General features: G+C 46.1%; 1 protein-coding gene across 2 annotated transcripts in view; it reads right to left on the bottom strand.

The window, feature by feature from the left end:
* Positions 1–441: 441 nt before the first annotated feature.
* The window catches only part of CLRN1 (clarin 1), a 38,603-nt gene continuing 19,409 nt past the window's right edge, over positions 442–19,635 (bottom strand). The window contains exons 2-4 of one of the 2 annotated variants that reach the window (XM_072792285.1): positions 15,833–16,012; positions 2,526–2,818; positions 442–1,468 (exon numbers count right to left, since the gene is read on the bottom strand). In XM_072792285.1, coding sequence (XP_072648386.1) covers positions 2,553–2,818; positions 15,833–16,012 — 446 coding nt within the window. In that variant the 3' untranslated portion in view covers positions 442–1,468; positions 2,526–2,552. Of the gene's footprint in view, positions 1,469–2,439; positions 2,819–15,832; positions 16,013–19,635 lie in introns of those variants that run through there. The other variant, XM_072792286.1, reaches the window with a different exon arrangement.

Raw genomic sequence — 19,635 nt, 5'->3', positions numbered from 1 at the left:
AGAGGACCTGGGACGGGGACGGCTTTCACAGCTCCTTGCCCTTCTCCCCCCCTTCCCCACCCATGTGATGAGCACTGATATCCTGGGAGCCAAGGGCAGCTGCCTGCACCCGACCAGGGAGATGTGTTTGCAGCCCCGGAGCCAGCAGGGGGCCCCGTGTCCCCGAGAGAACGTGCAACTGCTGGCTGCCACCTGGGGAGGGAGGCGGGTCCTGGCATCACGGGTGACATTCCCTGGCGCCTTGGATCCTCCTAGAGCCACAGAAGCTGTCCTGTCCAGATCCCTCTTCTAAAGGTTATGCACTGGGTGTCACCCTATGTGTTGGCAAATCGAACCTCAATAAAAATATTATATTTATAAAAAAAATAAATAGAGGTTATGCAGGCCACCATCCCCACACATTTCATCTGAGACCAGAGAGGAAGACGTCGTTAAGTGCCCTCTTCCGAGGGCCCAGATGGTGTCCTGTTTTATTTCTGTGTCTGTGGCACAATTTGCAAGGACCAGCCGCCCTGCCTCTACTTCCCATCCAGGGACCATTGTTAGTCTGCCTGTTAGGTTCTCATTAGATTTTCAGCCGCTGCTGCGAGTTTTCTCTTCTTCAAGAACAGAGAACAACCAGGGACTTGTTTCCTAAAGAAGAAAGCTTGGTGTTAGAAGTTTTTTTTTTTTTTTTTTTTTTTCAAAACTCTGAGCAGAGAAAGAGAGGTCACATGAGAATGTGGGGACCCGGCCTTCTGGGATCTCACGCCAGTTGCCCACGGCGGGGAAGGTCCTCGTGCCTTCCTGCCCACCCCCAGCTGCCAATGCTTCTGGGTTTAACTGTTGCGTGAAGACTTCCAGCACTGGGCTCCAGCGGCTCGAGCTAAAATAAACGTCCCCCTCGTTGCAAGCCTGACTTGTGATCTTCTAGAAATGGTGCAGGTCTGGGGCTGGGCCTGCGTGGCTCCGTCGGTTAGGCTCAGGTCGGGACCTCAGGGTCATGAGATTGAGCCCTACGTGGGCTCAGCGGGGAGTCTGCTTGAGATTCTCTCTCTCCCTCTCCCTGTGACCCTGCCTGCCAAAATAAATAAAGAAATCTTTAAAAAAGAAAAAAGAAATTTTCCAGGTGTATTTCCTGAATGAGGACTTAGGGACAGGCATCTGGAAACTAACGGTGTGTTCTGATGGCAGCCTGTGGGCCACAGAGCACCAACAGGGCAAGGTACTTATTGGAGATACAAATAGTCATTTGTTTCTCGTAAATTGTCCCAAAAGGGAAAAGGTATTATTTTTTTTTTTTAAATGAGCGTTTTCAGGACCTCTTGCAGGGAGCCTAAGCCCCGGCGGCTGTGATGAGGGTCCTGGTGGCACATTCTGTTCATCATCTGCTTCTTACTGAGCGCTCTCCTGAGGGCAGCAGGTGGGGGAGAGAAGCAGGGGGGTCTGTTCCAGGTCCAGTTGTGGTCTCTGGTCAGCTGCAGATGAACTTCATGGATAATTCAGGAAAAAAAAGAAGAAAAGGGACTTGGGTCATGGTTTGTGAGAGCCAGACCGAACCCCAAGACGGAGTGATACCATCATAATCCCAGAATGTAATGTCATTTTCATAATTGGGAATTAGCACTTGAAGACACTAAAGTTAGGAACAACAGCCCCAACGAGTCATTTTGCATTAAGTTTACTGGGAAGAATCATTTCTCATGATTCCTCAGTGGTCCCAGCAATTATCTCTGTTGAAAGCACTGCATTTCCTTTTTTTTTTTTCTTTTTTTTCCTTCCTTTACGGGGGTTTGCCAGTTTTGACCAACAGGAATGGAAAATAAGACGGTGCTTTAAACACACTTAAAAAACAAAGTATGTTGGTACTTTTTCTCCATGCTCATTTAACGCATTGTCATTTTAGGAAAGTGATTCCCACTGTTTTCCTAGTATCCCTGCCAACAAATGTGCGGATATATCATAAATAGTATTTGTATTAAAATATATTCCTCATGACTTTGACTTCTCCCCGACGGAGGGGGCACTTTACACTTGCTGCGCAGATAGGGGAGCAATTTGTCCATTCTACTCAGCTGCCTTAAAACTCAGTTCCCAGGGGCGCCTGGGTGGTTCAGTGGGTTGCGCACTGGCTCGGGGTCCTGATCTCAGGGTGGTGAGACTGAGGCCCACACGGGGCTCCTGGCTCAGCAGGGGAGTCTGTTTGGCATTTTCTCTCCCTCTGCTCCTCCCCACTTGCCCCCTCCACCCTCACACGCAGGTGCTCACACTCTCTCTCAAAATGAATGAATGAATGAATGAATGAATGAATAAATAAATAAATAAATAAATATCTTAAATTTAAAAAAAAGAGGAAGAACCCAGTTCCTACCAGGTCAATCAACCTTCTAAGACCTTCCTCTGCTCTCCCTCCTTTCCAGCCTGTGCCCTATGTAAACATCATTCATAAGCATCGTCACAGAGGGTTTGGGTGCTTTAATTTGTGCATCTGAAAGGACGGACGAAATGCACCCTTTCCAAGGACCAAAGCAGGGCTGCTCCCTTACTTGGAGGATCACAGAGATATCTGCCTTTCAGTACATTAGATCCGCAGCCACATTAGTTGTCTCCGTGTCCTTCGATTTTGCAAAAGGAAACTGAAATCCAGCAAGTCGTATCAGGAGCCCGTTCAACAGGTGAACCAGAAAGCAGATGAAAACAACCCAGAACGAAGTGGTGTATTTTTCACTTTGCGTTTTGTAGGCGTAAGTCCCTTCTTTATAATTTGCAATTTTTTCTGAGAGGTGGTGGATTTTCACTTCGGAGGCAAACAGTATCATGACCAGACAGCCGCAGGAGCCTGCAACGGAAGAACAAACGCGTTGGCACCGATCTGTCCTGATTGCAAGGGGCAGGGAGGAGGGTCAGCGTGCAAACTCAACAACGCCTTGCCTAGCATCCTCATTTGCGTTCCTCTGTGAAAATACCCCGTTTCAAATTGGTGATCGTGGGGACTCCGTCGGTCAAGCATCTGCCTTCGGCTCAGGTCATGATCCCAGGGTCCTGGGATCGAGCCCTGTGTTGGGCTCCCTGCTCAGTGGGAAGTCTGCTTCTCTCTCTCCTCTGCTACCCCCCCTCTGGCAATAAAATAAAAATAAAATAAAATAAAATAAAATAAAATAAAATAAAATAAAATAAAATAAAAAATAATAAAATAATAAAATAAATAAATAAATAAATAAAATAAAATAAAATAAAATAAAATAAAATAAAATAAAATAAAATAAAATAAAATAAAATCTGTTTCTAAAAAAGTGGTAATCATGAGCCTGATTCTCCAACCGAGGGCGCTGGGCCAGGGTGGCGGTTCTCACAAAGACTGCAGATTCTCCTCTCTGCCTGACAAGAAGGCTGAATTGCTGGCCTCCTTAAGAGCACAGAGGTGGGATGAGGCCCCAAAGCAGCCACTGCCATGATGCAGCTTGAGGAGAAGAAATTTCTCTGCCCTTCACAGGCCATGCAAGAAAGCTGTCAGTCCCCAGCTCCCACCTGGCCACGGCTGGAGTCTCTGGGCAAAGGGAGTCATAGATGAGGTGTCGAGGCCGACAGTATCTGTCCTCTGCGTTTCTCACAATACAAGATTTTTCCCTGGACGTGTGGCTGCCTTGAATAAAGGCTACATTGTGTGGTTGGGGTGGGGGGTGTGAGATGTAGGCGCAGCAACGTTTCCTTGAAGTCTGCCCTTTCTCCCCCCATCCACCTCTTCCTCCGTCCTGTAGCTGAAATGTGGATGCAATGGCTGGAGCTCCAGCAGGCATTTTGGAGCAGGTGGCCTCAGAAATGGAAGCCAGGCACTACAGAAAAATAAGAAAGGAGTCTGGATTCCAGATACCTGGAGCTACCAGACCAACCCTGGACTTCAAATTCTAGGTTTTTGTGTGAAAGAGAAATAAACCTCTATTTTGTTTAATCCACTATTATTATTTCCCCCTCATTGACCGATCATCGGTAGCTTAATCGAATCTTAACTGGTGCAGCTGAGGTCTGGGGTGAGCTCTCTGCAGGACAGACAGACTGGCGCCTGGAAACCCTGATAGGCCCTCTCCCCTGAGGATGGGGAATGGAGACCCCTAGATGAGTGGATGGTACAGGGGGCAGAGGCAGGCAGGAAGATCAGGAGCACAGTGGGTAGCCAGGATACCAAGGACTCCCATGGCTAGAGTTGCATCCCAAGCCACCACATCTGGGTTCCAGTTAGTAGGAAGCTTGCTAAGATGGTCTTCTGATTTAGGTCAAACCAACTGGGCTTCAGACCCTAATTCTTCCACTGACTCTGTGAAATTAGACAGTTTTCATCTCCAAGTCTCAATTTTCTCATCTATAAAATGTGGATAATAAGGATGGTGCACGATTAGCATTTGTCAGTACAATTGACACATATAAATGCTTACTAATTGGTAGCTAGTCCTCTGAACTTTATGGATTCCTTTCAAATCTTGCAAGCCCTTTATCATAATCCCTTACCCCACCCCACCACACACCCAAACACCTTATATCAAATAGACCACCCAAAGACCGCATTACAGTGCTTTGTTCCTCCAAATACTCGCCCATTAAGTTTAGGACTCCTTTAGGAGGGGTAAGTGCTGTTTGCTCCTCAATTAAAGTTAATTCAAACACCCTGGGAACAGCATTCTAGTGGCTTAAGTTCCCATTCATTAATTCACTCATTCATTTATTTATCCCACTGGTTACATGCCCAGCACCGGGACAGTGGTGGAGATTTTTAAAGAAAATGCATGAGGTTTCTTGTGAGACTCCTAACTCTGAGAAACGAACTAGGGGTGGTGGAAGGGGAGGTGGGCAGGGGTGGGGGGTGACTGGGTGACCCTCTGAGGGGGGCACTTGACGGGATGAGCACTGGGTGTTATTCTATATGTTGGCAAATTGAACACCAATAAAAAATAAATTTATAAAAAAAATGCATATGGTTTCTGCGCCAGCAGAGAGTATAACCGGATGGGGTAAGACAATTGTAAGCCAATTGCAGTGAGTGTAACCACTAGGGAGGTACAGGTGGCTGTTACCGAGAGGGTGGGCAGCAGCATGGAAGGGTCTTTGGAAGTAGCGGTAGGAAGTCAGCTGAGCAAAGGGAGGCTGGACCATGTGGGGGGAGTGGGCTGGACATGAGCTGGAATGCAGATGATGGCCCCCCCCCCATTCTTTTCCCAAAATCCAGGTTTAGATTGGGATCAAGGGAGAAAATGGACCGTGTGAGGGTGAGGGGTGAGGGGTGGGGTGAGCAGGGCAGGAGAAATCACACTGCTTCCATTTTAGAACGTCACGTAGGACTGGCCCATCAGCTTGATCATCATCATAATATAGCCCCAAATAACCAAATGATCTAGTTTTCTTGAAACTTCACTTTTTACCTGCCTCAGAGCCGTAGTTGAGAATATTCCTTTGTAAAATTTGTCAGCCTATTTTTGTATTCTGAACTTAAAGCCAGAGCTCTCCGCTGGCAAAACCGTATTATTCCTTTCTTGTTAGATCCGACAAAAAGGCTGCAATGCTGTTTTCTCTTTATCTTTTATTTGAAAATTGTGGAGAAAATGCCATTGCTTTTACCAAAAGAGCCTTCTTTGTCTGAGGAGATGGTGGATTTCAGACAGGAGCGAAACACTGCGTTTCCTCCGTGCTTGAAAGGAAAATTCAAGCTTGGTTTCCTTTTCAAGTTGTTAAATATTTTAAAGGCACTACTTTGTTAAGGAGACAGCGTCATAGTGAGACTGTATTTCAAATTCTTAAAGTAAAGGTTGCTTTGGGGTATGTTGAGACTCACAGCCTTTTACCCGTAGCTAATCACCCAAGCGTGTGGGCTCCCAAAACAGTGTGCACGGTCCAGTAGTTGAGAGGACGGTCTGGGGATTGTGCTCTGGCTTCTGGAGCTGACCACGAGGTCACCCTTGCCATTGCAGAGACGGAGCATAGCAACTGAGCTTGAGTCTCTGCCACCCTCGTGACTACGAAGAGATGAGAAGGGAAACAACTCATGGTGACATTAGGACGTCTTTGCTTCCCTCTGGCCACGGCTCTAAAGGAGATGTGGGACCAAGGGTGACTATGAGTTATGGCCCAAAAGATACACACGGAGTGTACCTTCTCCTTGTGGCCTGGCTACGAGGCACATGGAGAGAGGTATGTAAGGGATGGGGGTAATGGCGGAAGTAGGGCTCAGCAATTTTCCAATATGTTCTTTAGTCCCCAGCAAGGGGGCTCCTGCTATGGCTCCCCCATTTGGAGGGTGCCGCTCTCTCTTTTCTAGAGAGACCCCTTCCCACAGGAGAGGAACCCTTCAAGTCAATGGGATGAGCCCATCTTTGGTCCCTGACCCACCTTCTAGACCATACTCTTGGGGCCTGGGAATTCCTTCCCCAAACAGCTCTGAGCACATTTGCAGAACTGCATGAGCATCTTCTTCCTTGGGTCAGTCCTCCCAAGGGCAGACTTTCCAGCTGGTGGTGCACAGCGCTGAGGCCTGAGGATGGCCAAGGAGGAGCTATCTCGAGGGCATGGGCACGATCAGAGCTTGGATGTGCATGGGGAGTGTCCACACAGGGATACTCGAGGCCCATTACCGTGTGAGTGGAACCGGGCAGGGGGAGGGAAGTGGACAGACACAGACCAGCTGTCCTCCATCACCCCAGTCAAGTCCAGAATTCTAAACCTGAATCTGACCTTCCAGGTCCTTCTGGAGAGACGTTCGTCAAGGCAGAAGGATAAAACACATCTCGTTGGCTAGTTTATTAGCTTGTAACTTTTAAATGTTTAGACATGGGGTATGTGGGCTTTCATTAATACTCTTGCTCAAGGCCTCACAAATGTGAGGATCGGGCCCGCATGCTTCCTTCTTCCTTCTTCAAACTTGGCTGGGGCCGTTTGGACAGATGCCTCACATGGTTGTCTGACCAACCCCACTCCTGCTCACAAGAAAGGGTAGAGCACACTAGGTGTAGGAAAGCCTGCCAAGACTTGCCCCAGCTAGAATTTGGAACGTAACCAGGCCCAGGACCCAGGCTTTGCTGCCTTGCATCTTACTCAAAGACCGGCCATTTTCCTTTATGTGTTTGATTGCCCTGCCATCTGGCTGGTACTGTAATATTTTTTTACCCCTTTAATGACTGATTACTGAGTTAATCCCTGGCTGAAAAGGATAGCTGAGTTATAGGGCTGTCACACAATGAATTACCAGTCAATTAACAAACATTCGTAATGTGCTAGACACTGCACACTCATGACTGTCCCCTGGCAGCTGTCTGGGACGGCCTCTCTCCTCCAGCCCTTACAGTAGAGGGAACAAAGGTCACAGCCAACAAGAAAGCTGCCTCTTCATCCCTGGCTGACCCTGAGGGTGACCACGGCTTTATGGGTGGGAAACATCCTGCCAGGATCCATGGGAGTCCAGGGTACCATGGGTTTCAGTGAAGATGCATCCTTGCAGGTGGAAAAAAAAAAAAAAAAAAAAAAAAGCTCTGATACATTCTCTTATTATCACTAAGATTGTATTTTGGGAAATAATAAATTAGAATTTCAATTCCATTTGAAGTAATGGCCAACATTTCCAGAAAGCTAGCACGTCATCCTTAAACTCTCTCATAGATGACAAATATTTGAGGCATTCCATTTCCTCTACAGAATGATAAATTGATAATTTCCTTCTTTAAGGAGTCTTGAAAGATGATAAATGGGGGTGGGAAAGCCGCAGCTTTGCAGGTGTAGGTACTAATTTTCTATGAAATCATGCAATCTCAGTAGAGAGCCAGCCAGCAAAGGTGAGGTCTCCAGCAATAATTTCTTCTGCAAATGATAGCAGTTCTGACTCCACCATGCTGGGGAGACCAAGCATGAGCTGCCATCTAGAAGAGGGGCAGAGGGACGAGTAGAGCAAGTTAATACCTAAAAGTAGATTTTGGGGGTGTGATGGGAGCAATTTAGTCACGCATTTCCAAGGAGCAGGTGTGGATGAAGGAACACCACCAGTGTGGTTCAGCTTTTTCTCTTTGTCTTCTGTACTGGAGAGCGGAGGAGCCTACGTCTGGCTTGAGTCTTACAAATAGTGAGAGCGCGGATTTGCGCAAAGAAGAGATGATCTAAAAACACAATCTTCCTCTAATTTGAATCGACTTTCAGAAAAGGAAAATATCCTTTGCTGCCAGGAAATACACAGAGCTGCTTCGGCTTCACTCACTCATTCAACAAATATTTGTTGGGTGCCTGCTGCACTGTTGCGGGCACTGGGATCCAGTCCCGGGTGTGCGGCCAGAAAGCCCTACCCCAGGGAGCTGACGGTGGAAATGTGGCCATAAATGACAAGATAAGCAGGAACATTCCAGCGCTTAGCAGAGTGTGACATGCACTAAAGGAGAATAAAATAAAGCAGGGAAGGGGGTGGCCAGGGGAAGCGTCAGGGAGAAAATGACATTTTAGTGCCTCTTAAAGGAAGTCGGGGAATGAGAAAGTAGATTATCTGAGGGGAACAGCATTTGGGGGGTGAGGGAACAGTCTGTGCAGAGGCCCCAGGTGGTCTGGGCCGAGAGAGGCAGAGAGCCAGGAGAGAGGAGTAAGAGGGTGAGCTGTGTGGTCGGGGGTGAGGGATGGGGGCTCTGGGGTGGAGGGCACAGCAGGGTGCTGGTGGGTGGGCGGGTGGTGCTTTGGAGGTCATAGCAAGGACTTGGGCTTTGACTCCAGATCAAACAGAAAGGAGGACACACGTGCATGTTTTGAAGAGGATGAGAATCCGTTAGAAAAAAAAAAAAGGTTGGGAATCTATTTGCAATTGTGATAGAACAAGATTGAGCATCTGCTTGCACAGGGTCATGGCTGGGTACGGGGCCCAGTGAGTTAGACAGTCCTTTTCTGGGGGCACCTGGGTGGCTCAGCGGTTGAGTGTCTGCCTTTGGCTCAGGTCATGATCCTGGGGTCCTGGGATCAAGTCCTGCCTCGGGCTCCCCGCAGGGAGCCTGCTTCTCCCTCTGCCTGTGTCCCTGCCTCTCTCTGTGTGTCTCTTATTAATAAATAAATAAAATATTTTAAAAAAATAAACAAAAAACACCCAGTCCTTCTCTGGCACCCTCAAGGTGAGTAACCTGGAGTACAGTTCTCTGGCCAATCTGCGGGCCACCTGCGCATCAAAGCAGAAGCCCTGGTCCCTGGCCAAGCCATTGTGGGCCGGCTCATCTTACTTCTTGCCTTCTGCGGCCTCCTAAGATCTGGGCTGAGAGACTAGCAGAATATTTTCACTGCCCATCCTTCCTCAGGTGTGGTGGCGTTGATGCCTGGACATCCCTGCATCTGCTTCTTGGACTTTAGGTAACAGTTTCTTTGTAAGGATGGAAGTGGAAATAAGGCCCAGAGAGTGTGTGACCACCAGTTGCCGAATCATATGCCCTGGACATATGACAGAGGCCGGGATGGTAGGAGTGCTAAACCTGATGTGTAACGTAAGCCGTGTTCGATTTTTGTGCCCCTCTTTATTTTCCTGTCCATGTGTTTCACTGGGACTGTGCTGATTTATCTTCCACACCATAGTTGTAATTAGCGTAATGAATTAGACCCATCCTAGGAACAACCCCCTTTTATTTATTTATTTTTTAAAGATTTATTTATTTGAAAGGGAGAGGGGAGGGGGGTGGGGGGAGGAGTAGAGGGAGAGGGAGAAAGAATCTTAAGCAGACCTCACGCTGAGCTCGGAGCCCGATGCAGGGCTCGATCTCACGACCCTGAGATCACAACCTGAGCCCAAATCAAGAGTCAGATGCTTAACTGACTGAGCCACCCAGGAGCCCGGGGAACATCCCCCACCTTTTAGAGGAAGACAGTCATTGCATCCGTTTGCCTTGCTTGGTATAACCCATAACATGATGCTACGTGGAAGAGAAGACACAATAAATACAATTTGCAGTAAGTTCACATTTTGGAGGTTCTCATCACCTCTAAAAGGCCCGAGTCAATAGCTTTCATATTGTGTTCAGTCTCCACTGAACTCTCTAGGATGTTCTGTGATTGATCCATGGCAACTCTTCCACCCAGCCCGCTCTCTTTTCTTGCAGACCTGGGACTCCACCATCAACTGGGAAACTTCTAGAATGGAATATAGGAAGATGGACCCTCATGGATCAGCGCCCCAGTGTGAGACTATGGATCCAGTTACTCCTAGGCTCAGCTGCCTCTTCTCTCCGTCCCTCTCTTTCTCTACCTCCTTAAGTTGTGTACATCTCTCTCTCCCCCGCTGCATTACACACCTTGAGGGAAGTGTATCCCACCCTGTTTGCCCCATTCTGCCTTCCCCTCCCATTTTCTCTTCCATTTATGTTTTCACAAAGCTCACTGTTCAGCAATCCTCTTGAAACATCCCTGTCTTAGAGCCTCAGGAACGACATGGCCTCCTGGTTTTCCTCTCTCTTCTCTGGACACACCTAGTCGGTGTCCTTGGCTGGCCACTCCTCAACCCCCAAAATGAACTGACAGTGTTCTTCAGAGATTGGTCCCAGGCCAATTTTTCTCTATCCACATTCTCTCTCTAGATGATGTCATCCATTTCTATTGCTTTAAATAATATCTATATCCTGACAACTCCTAAATTTATGTCTTTTGTCTAGACCTCTTCTCTGAGCTCCAGACTCATATATCCCACTGGCTACTTGCCATCTCTACTCGGGTACCTCCTAGGGCCTTAAACTTGACGTACCACAAATAGAACATTGATTTCGAATGCTAAGCTCTTCCTTCAACTTCTTTCTCCTTGACCGAATCTCTAAGTCTGTTCCTCCCCTTGTCTTATTCATCTTGGTTAATGCCACCCCTGTCTACTTGCTTAAGCCTGCCTGCATAAGGTTTTGGATTTACTCTCAAAATGTTTTTAGAGTCCATCCATCTCTCTCCATGTCCAAGGCAATAGCCTAGTCTCTCACCAGAGAGGTAAATCAACCCTCTGACATCTTCTTAAAATCTTTCACCAGCTTCTCAATGCAATTAGAGTCAATTCTAAAAGAATTACCATGGTTTTTGAAGCCTGACATTAATAGGCATCAACAAGTCTTCCTAATGATTTTTTTTCCCCATTTCTCCCTCACTACCCACCCCAAGGTACAAGGGCCTTCTTCCAGTTCCTATGGCGAGCTGATATATTCCCTTAGGGTGTTTATGTGTCTTTCTCTTCTTCTTGGGAAAGTCTCTGGGAGTCCTCAGCTCCTTTGTATCCTTAGAACTACTTGCTGACCACTGTACTACTTGCTACCCATCCTCCCTTTTCCTTCATTTTCTAGTCTAGCAGCACATTTATCACCCTTATTGGAGTGATTGTCATCTTTAATTACTTAAGTTTGCTTTTGTTTGACTCTCCCACTAAACTGTGGATTCCATGAAGGCAGGACTGTGAGCCGGATGGGTTGTGGTGTCTATCACCAGTGCCTATTCTAATGGTTGACACATAGTGGGCTCTCGGTCAGGGTTTGTTGAATCAGGGAAACATATGCACCTCCATCAGTGGTTCTCAACATGGGTCACACAGTAGAATTACTGAGAGAGCTTAAAAACACACCACTCAGGGGATCCCTGGGTGGCGCAGCAGTTTAGCGCCTGTCTTTGGTCCTGGAGACCCGGGATCGAATCCCACGTCGGGCTCCCGGTGCATGGAGCCTGCTTCTCCCTCTGCCTGTGTCTCTGCCTCTCTCTCTCTCTGTGACTATCATAAATAAATAAAAATTAAAAAAAAAAGAAACATCATTTTAAAAAAAAAAACACACCACTCAGACTCCACCCCCAGAGACTCCAATTTAATTAGTGTAGCATGGGGCCCGGGGGTGAGCATTTTAAAAAAGTTCTTCAAGTGATTCTAGTGTAGAGTCCAGAAAGAGAATCACAGCCCAAAATGAACTAAGAGGGACCATTAAGGTATTGCTAACATCCTAACTCGGGGAAAGATTTCTCAAATCTAGTTTACAATCGACAAGATGAGAAAGAGCCAATGAACTGAGTTGCACGTGTCTCACGGACACTGCTAGTGGACAGAAATGCTGCACGAAGAAGGCTGAGGACTATGATGAACCAAACTGGAAGCCCTGAGAAGTGGAAGCAACATCTGGTCCAGGACAGCAACAAGGTTATCCGGTCATTGCATGAGCCAGCTGCAGTGCCTTAAACCTTTGGTGGCCTAATTCGAAGGTCTGTTCCCTTTCCTTCTGTGTCTCCAGGGTCTGGCGTGCACATTGCAACACATAAGGGGATGCTCAGAGCACTGCTACTCTGGGAGTACGAAAGGAAGACCGCTTCTCTTTTCTTCTCCCTATCTTCATGCCTCAGGATGCCAAGCCTTGGGTCCTCATCCAGCAAGGGAGCAGATAGGCAACCTGACTGATCTCAGCACAAGGAAAGGGGTAATCTTGAAGAGCCCAGGGGTGAGTGAGAGGAGAGAAAGGAGGTCCAAGGAGAAAGGAGTTTTGTGCTGACTATGAAGAAGGCCACCTTAGTAGAGAAACAGCAGAGGACACTCAGTGGAAGAGAGCTGCCCCTCCCCACAACCGCCCCCTGCGCCCCGTGGGCCAGGAAGGGGGTCTCCAGTGGAATGACTCACACCGGAACAAAAGGGCTCCCTAATACAAGCTCTCCCTCTTTGTGTGTGGATCTGTTGGCTCAGAGTTACAGGGTTTGTGATAAGGCTATACGTCTCCCTCCCTCCACATTGAGGGTGTAGAGCTGAGGTCTCTGTGAGTATTACAACGTCAGATAACCATTTCCAAGCCTCCAGAGCCTTCTGGTGACTGTACGTAGATTGAAGCAGAAGAAGGTGGTCTGTGATTCAAGAGTGATCTGTTATCTCCAAAGGTCACAAACCATCAGTCCCTTTGACCCCTACACATGTTTTGTAGGCATGCACAGTTTTTTAAAAAGTTATTGAGACTTTTGTTTTGTTTTTTTTAAATAAGAATCTAGAGCTTAAAAAGCAGATCATGTGCAAATACTACGCCTTCTTCTTCTGCAAGACAGACCGGGAGCCGGCTCCTTCTTTTCCTTTCTCCCCTTCTCCTCCTGCCCTCATCCACAAACCTTTATTGAGGACCTGCTTTTGCAACAAGTTCAAAGATAAATAAGATATAACGTAAGCGCGTTCCCGCATACGTTTCTGAGCTCAGGTTTTCTTTGCATTCGACTTGGCCAAGGGCCGAGATAAGATCTGGGACTTGGATTAAATTCTGCATTCTCTGAGTCATCTTGCTTTTCAAATACCGTTAGTTCAGTCGTCCGTTAGAACTGTCAAATAATTTGTCTTCCAAATGGGCTGCTCTTCTGAATTTCATTCAGAAGCTGGAGTGTGAGATGGCTGTGCCAGTTAATAAGCTGTTGTATCTCAGCTTCAAACCCACTTTTTTTTTTTTCCCTCTGCTTTGTGATGCTGGGTCAAGACTACCCGGGCTCCAATTCTGCATTGTCAGCGGCTTCCCTTTATGCTCTGTCAAAGCACAGCGCCGGAGAGGGGAAGAGGAGTGGGATCCAGGCCTGGGCGGCTTCCCCAGCCCTTTCTGCCCCTCCCCGGAGCTGTGACAGTGTCATCTCCTCCAAGGTCTGAGACCCGGGGCCCCCGGCCTCTCTCAAGCATCTAGGTTCTGCTCACTCCAAGCTCTTCCCTCGGTTCTTGAAGCCCTGGGACCGGCAGCTGCCTTCCTGAGATCCCCGTCTCTGAGCTACCTTAGGGTCTCGCTTTCGTGTTGCCCGTCCTCTAACACCTGTTGAATCGGTTCCTGACAACCCTGGCCCTCAAAGCTCAGCTTGCGTCTCGGAATCACCTGAAGGGCTCATTGGACACATTGCGGGCACCCCCCTCCTTCCGTCTCCCCACTGCCAACTCTGAGTTTCTGATGCATAGCAGGTCTGGGGGGAAGGGGGGAATGGGGCTGAGAGTTTGCTTTTTCTACCAAGTTCCCAGGTGAGGCAAAGGCTGCTAGTCTGGGGACCCTATTTAAGCCACTGCTGAACATTAGATTGCCTCCGTCAAAATAGTGTGTAGTCTGTTTTCTGGCTGGCCTCTGATGGATTTAATGGTCTTCACTAAAACAGATGCCATCCAGACCTACCAGTTTGGTAGGAGGTGGAGGGGGAGCGGGAGGTGATGTCAATATCCACTTCTCACCCAGACCCACCATGACATTGACTCACTGTCTCGCTCTGTCTGTCCATGCCTTGTACCTGTGCCCTTGCTCCTCTGCCCTCACCTCGAAACCCTCAGCCTTCCTGTAGAGACTTCATCCCACCCCTCTCCGGCTCATGTCCTCCTACCTCGGTGGGCTTGCTCTGCTAATCCCATCCATCTGAATTCTGATTTCTCTCAACTGTGCTAAGTGCCCAAGCTAACACCTTCTTCTCGGTTTGCTTTTTCAAGTCCGCAAACATGTATTGAATTGTTTGCTGTTTCCAGAGCCTCATGCTAGAGGCCCTCGCTGGAGGTACCAGGCTGAGCAAGACTCATACTCTGCCCTCCTAGGGTCACCGTTTCTGTACAATTTAAAACTGTGTTATCTGCTCGTGAAAGACATGGGGAAAATATTAGCAGAACCCCCACTCGGGAGAGGACTGCTTTAGTGAAGTGAATTATTTGATTAGCAGGATGTGGATGAGGCAAGACTCCCAGAAGTGTGCTCAAGTACTAGTGGATAAAGGCCGTATCATGCTGCGAGGTGAGGGACCCCCTGTTAACCCAAGGCTCTGTTTCATAGAGAGGGAGCTCTCCAGGTTGGTGGCTGGAGTTGATTTGTGCTGCGGGAGGGGACTGGTGTCCAGACACAGAGGGGCCTGGGGTCTGGTGGCAGCTAAAGGGCAACGTCGGAGGAGAAGGAAACAGTCTAATAGGGATCTTGAATCTACCGTTTGCTGGCGTGGGTTGTAATCTCTCCATGTCTCCCCTGGGATCATTAAGAGAACCATGGATGCCTCCTGGGAATGTGAGAAAAACACGAAGTCTTTTTGCAAGTTCGAGGTGGGGTGAAACCAGAGCCCTCCCATAGAAGAATGGCTACATGCAAGTTATGTGTACAGTTTTGATTTTTCTCATGTTTCTCTTCTCCACGTAAATAGACCTTAAGCACCTTGTGGCACCATCTGGAGTTTATATTCTTTTCCATCAGTAACAGTTTTTGAGTAGGATATGTTTATTGAAGAGCTGATTTTGAGTTTAGAGTTCATTTTTTCTCAGCTATGCCTATCATTAGCCTACCGGTAGGCCTGAATGTGACAACTCATGTGGGCAGAACACTGGCCCTTTACTTTTTTTTCGATGATTTTCATTTATTTTCCTGATGATGAATAAATAAATGCACATTATTGAACATTTGAAAACATTAAATAGTATAAGAAAAAGTGAAAATCACCCATAATTTCACTGCTCAGCGGTAACTACTGTGAACAGTGTGTATCTATATGGAGGTTAAAAGGAATATATGTACAATATAAATATTTATAGTCGAATTTGGCTCATAAAAATCTTAGGATTATAAATCTTACATTTAGCAAATCTTATACGCTGTTTATTCACTTAACCTTTTGATGCAAGCATGCATCCTTTTGATTACATCTTCAAAGATATAATTTAATGCCAGCGTCATTTATTCATATAGACTATCACAATGTACAACTAGAATTCCCTATTGTTGGATAATTACATTTTTCTCTACTTTCACGATCATATATAATGCTACAGTGGACATCCAGGTATATGTACTGTAATTTTCCATGTAGGTAGCCCTGTCTTTTGACACCTTGGAAAGCACATGTCTTTGTGTCAACGTAGAAGTTCTTTGAAATAGAAATTGAATTGTGTCCTTACCTGAAATGAAGCTCAAAAGATACAACCCTAGTGGACCATGCAGGGTTTCAAAGGGCTTGCCAAAAGCATTGTACATGAAGAAGGCTGTTCCCACCATGGTTAAAACAACCAGGATCGTAGAAAAGAGGATGACGTTGACATGGATGCTCACGGGGATCACTTTGAGCAAATCTGGGAAAACTAAAGATAAAACAAAGATTAGAAGAAATTTCATTAGTGGTAGTCTGCAAATGTAATTTCAAAAATTAAATCCTTCTTTTCAACTTCAAAAATCACTACAAGCCTTCAGATGAATACATTGTCACTTACTAATTTACAAGGGATTTAGAAAAAGGTTTAAACACAGGATTATTTTATAGAACTCACCAGTAAAGACCAACAAAGTGGAGATTGGAGGGAATTTTTTCTGCCCTTGGTTACATATAATTACTTAAATAAACAACTGCTGGCTTTGTAGCCAAAACCTGTACATGTTGATGACCAAACTTCTACTGTCCTTTCTCAGTTGTCTTTTTTTTTTTTTTCTTTTTTTTTTAAATCTGTCTTGAAATGAGATTTTCAGTTTGGGGCTATCCAGGGGAGTTCAAACATCAAGAAGTATTTCTATTTCCTTTGCTACCAAAAAAGAAAAAAAAAATGTTTCTAGTCCACACCAAGATTTAAAAATGGGATATTTTTCAGTCAACTTCAATATTCTGATGTCACACAAGCTGTGGGAAAGTAATTTCTGGTGATACAAGAAATATTTTCCATTTAGAAAACGTGCCAAATCTATTTCTAGATTTTGTGTTCAGGGCAAGTTTTTCTTGTTTGCAGAAGAAATGAAATATTTTATAAATGTAGGGTTTCTCTTATCCGGTGAGGCACCGGTATGCATAGCATCAGCAAACCTGGCAAGACCAGTCTGGGGACGTTTTGCTCAGTCCATTTTAGTTTCCCAAACATTGATCAAGTGCATCTTAACTTATTTACTGAGCACCTAGTATGTGCCAGGCACTGTTCTGGGCCCTGGAAATAGAGCCATAAAACAAGATTAGACAAGGTCCATTAGACAAGGTCTGTGTTGTCTCGTGGAGATTAGAACCTAATGGGAATAAACAGACAGCAAGTAAACCAATAAATTCCATAGTTTATCTCCAAAGATGGCCACCGTCAATTCCTTCCCTCCTTCTACGTACGTCACTTCCCTTTAGAGGAACTTATTTTCCCCAATTCTCTTGAACCTGGGTTGGCCCAGATACTTTCACAGAATGCTGCTGTTAATGAAGAAACTAAACAGGGTAATGGAATTTTGAGTGATTAAGTGAATAGATGTGGGTGGTCAGCAGAGTTACACCTGAGCTGGAACCTAAATGCCAGGAAGGGAGCGGTTGTATAAAGATCTGGGGGAGAGCATTCCAGGGTTAGGAGCGTAAGGTGGGGCGACAGCAAGTTGGTGAGTCTAGTGAGCGAGAGGAGGTGACGTGTGATTGCAAGTCAGAGATCAGACTCTTGCGTCCACTGGGTCCTGGTCTCCTGACCACGGTAAGGAGTTGGCTTTTAATTCTAAATTCACTGGGAAGCCAGTGGAAAGTTTTAAGTAAGAGAGGGACCCAATCTCCTTAATGATGTGAAAAGATGGCTCTGGTTGCTGATTAGCAGGTAGAAGGGGGTAGGGAGAGGAAGGAGGGCAGGTGTGAAAGCAGGGAGACCTGGGTGTGGGGGGAAGAGCATTCCCAGTGGCAAGAGACAGGGGCCTGGCCTAATGTGCAGCAGTAGAGGTGGTGAGTGGATATCAGATTTGGAATGTATCTTGGAGATAGAAGATAGGACTTGTTGAAAGAAGGGAATCAAGGATAAGCAACTGAATAAACGGTGATGCTATTAACTGACACAGAGAAGTAGAAGGTGTGGATTTGAACATGGGAGTGGGAAGTGAGGCAGGTGTTCTGTTTTATATATTTAAAGTTTGAGTTGCAGCTAAGATATGTGAGTAGAGGTGCCAAATAGGATTTATGTGTCCAGAGGTCTAGGGAGAAGGTGGAAGTATTTAGGGAGGTGGAAATAGGGTGAGGCGAGCAAGGTGCCTGGGGCATGCAATTGAAAGGGACCATCACTCCCTGGGTTTAACCTCCTCTTGCATGAGCCCTGAGAGTGAATATCTCTTTAGATTTTATGACATAGGGCTCCCTTGGCCTCCTCCCTATATGGAAAGCCAGAGAAATGGATACCACCTGTGGAGAAACTGTAACTAGAGGAGAGAAGGGCCCTATGGCTCGCCTACATTTACCCGCCAGGGACAGAAGAGAAACCAACCAAGGAGCCTGAGAAACAGAGATTTTTGAGTTAGGAACAAATCCACAGATGGAAGAGCAAAGAAGCCAACGGAAGAAAACGTTCCAAACACGATGACGTGAATCTATGAGAACAGGTATGGAATTATCATCAAAATATGTTCGGGGGAAAAAATAGAAATGCGTACCGTTCTACCATTTGGGAAAAAGCCAAAGGGAAATGTATATAATAACAAATAATTAATTTAAGTAATTCCCTGATTTAATTCTCTCAACGACCTACCTACCTCAGGGAAAACCAGGGTTCAGGGGTGAGGTAACACACCCAAGATTGACTTGCTTAGTAAGTAGCAGAGATTTGAACTCCTGTCTGTACTCTTAACCCCCGTGCTACAGCAGCTCCAGGGACAGGCATGCTTATCCAGGCAGACACCATTTCTAGAAGGCTACACACAAAACTTATAACATTGCTCCTGCAGAAGGAGACTGAGGGATACGTCATTATGTAGCTTTTGTATTTTTTTTCTACCACCTTGGAAGCATTCTCTATCCCATGAAAACACAAATACCTAAAATGAATGAATGAATGAGTGAATGAATGATTGAAAACTTCTGTGACTTTTCTAGCTTAGAGGCGGCTTCAGAGACTTATTGCTAAAAAAAAAAAAATTTGAACAAATGCTTTCTACAAGTCATTTTTGGAGAAAACCAGAGAAAATTGAACATGGACTGAATAGTAGATGATATTACATAAGTATTATTGATTTCGTTGGTTACGTTCATGGTATTGTGGTTGGAATTTTTTTTTTAATTATTTCTTTTTCGTGCTTGTGCTTTTAAAAGTCCTGATCAATTTTGAATGATGTAGATGGGTAGGTTGTTGGGTGAAATAAGGAAATTCCTCAGCTATTTGGAGGAATGGCAGAGTGGCAATATAGATCTTAGAGTTTGCAGGTGCTGAGCCTCTGTTCCCCCGCCTAGAACACAGGACGGGGTGTTCTGTGTTCTGGGGGCACAGAGTGAGGTAGCTGGTCTTGTTCTGCGGTGCCCTGCCCTCCTGAGCTTCCAGCTGCTGAGACCATACCATCGACCCAACCTGCTATTCTTGGCTCGAGATCAGCTATTGATTTTGGTTCTTACCAGCAGTTATCAAAAAACCCGCCTCCATCTATCTCCCCACCTACTAAAAGCCGTGGCAACCTCCGTGTCTCTGATAGGGTGGCTACCTGGGGGAAGCCTGTCCCAAAACGCAGGCTTGTTAACCAAAACGAAGCAAAGGCAGAAAGAAAAGTTGCACCGATTTGCCTCCTAGATAGAAAAGCCAGGTGGTAAAATAATAGTCACATGGAGTGTTCCCATTCTTAAGAAGTCTCTTCCAATTTCCACTCTGGTGAGAGAGTGACCCAGCGGGGCACTAATCCCTGCGAGTTATACAGTTAACTTACATTTTCTCAGGTTTTTCGGGTGGTTTGTTTATTTTGTTTTAAAGATATTTATTTATTTATTTACTTATTTATCTATCTATCTATT

The sequence above is a fragment of the Canis lupus genome, chromosome 22 (genome assembly GCF_048164855.1).
Source record: "Canis lupus baileyi chromosome 22, mCanLup2.hap1, whole genome shotgun sequence".
Lineage (NCBI taxonomy): Eukaryota > Metazoa > Chordata > Mammalia > Carnivora > Canidae > Canis > Canis lupus.
Note: the sequence above shows the minus strand (reverse complement) of the source record. Positions and strands in the feature narration are given on the sequence as shown.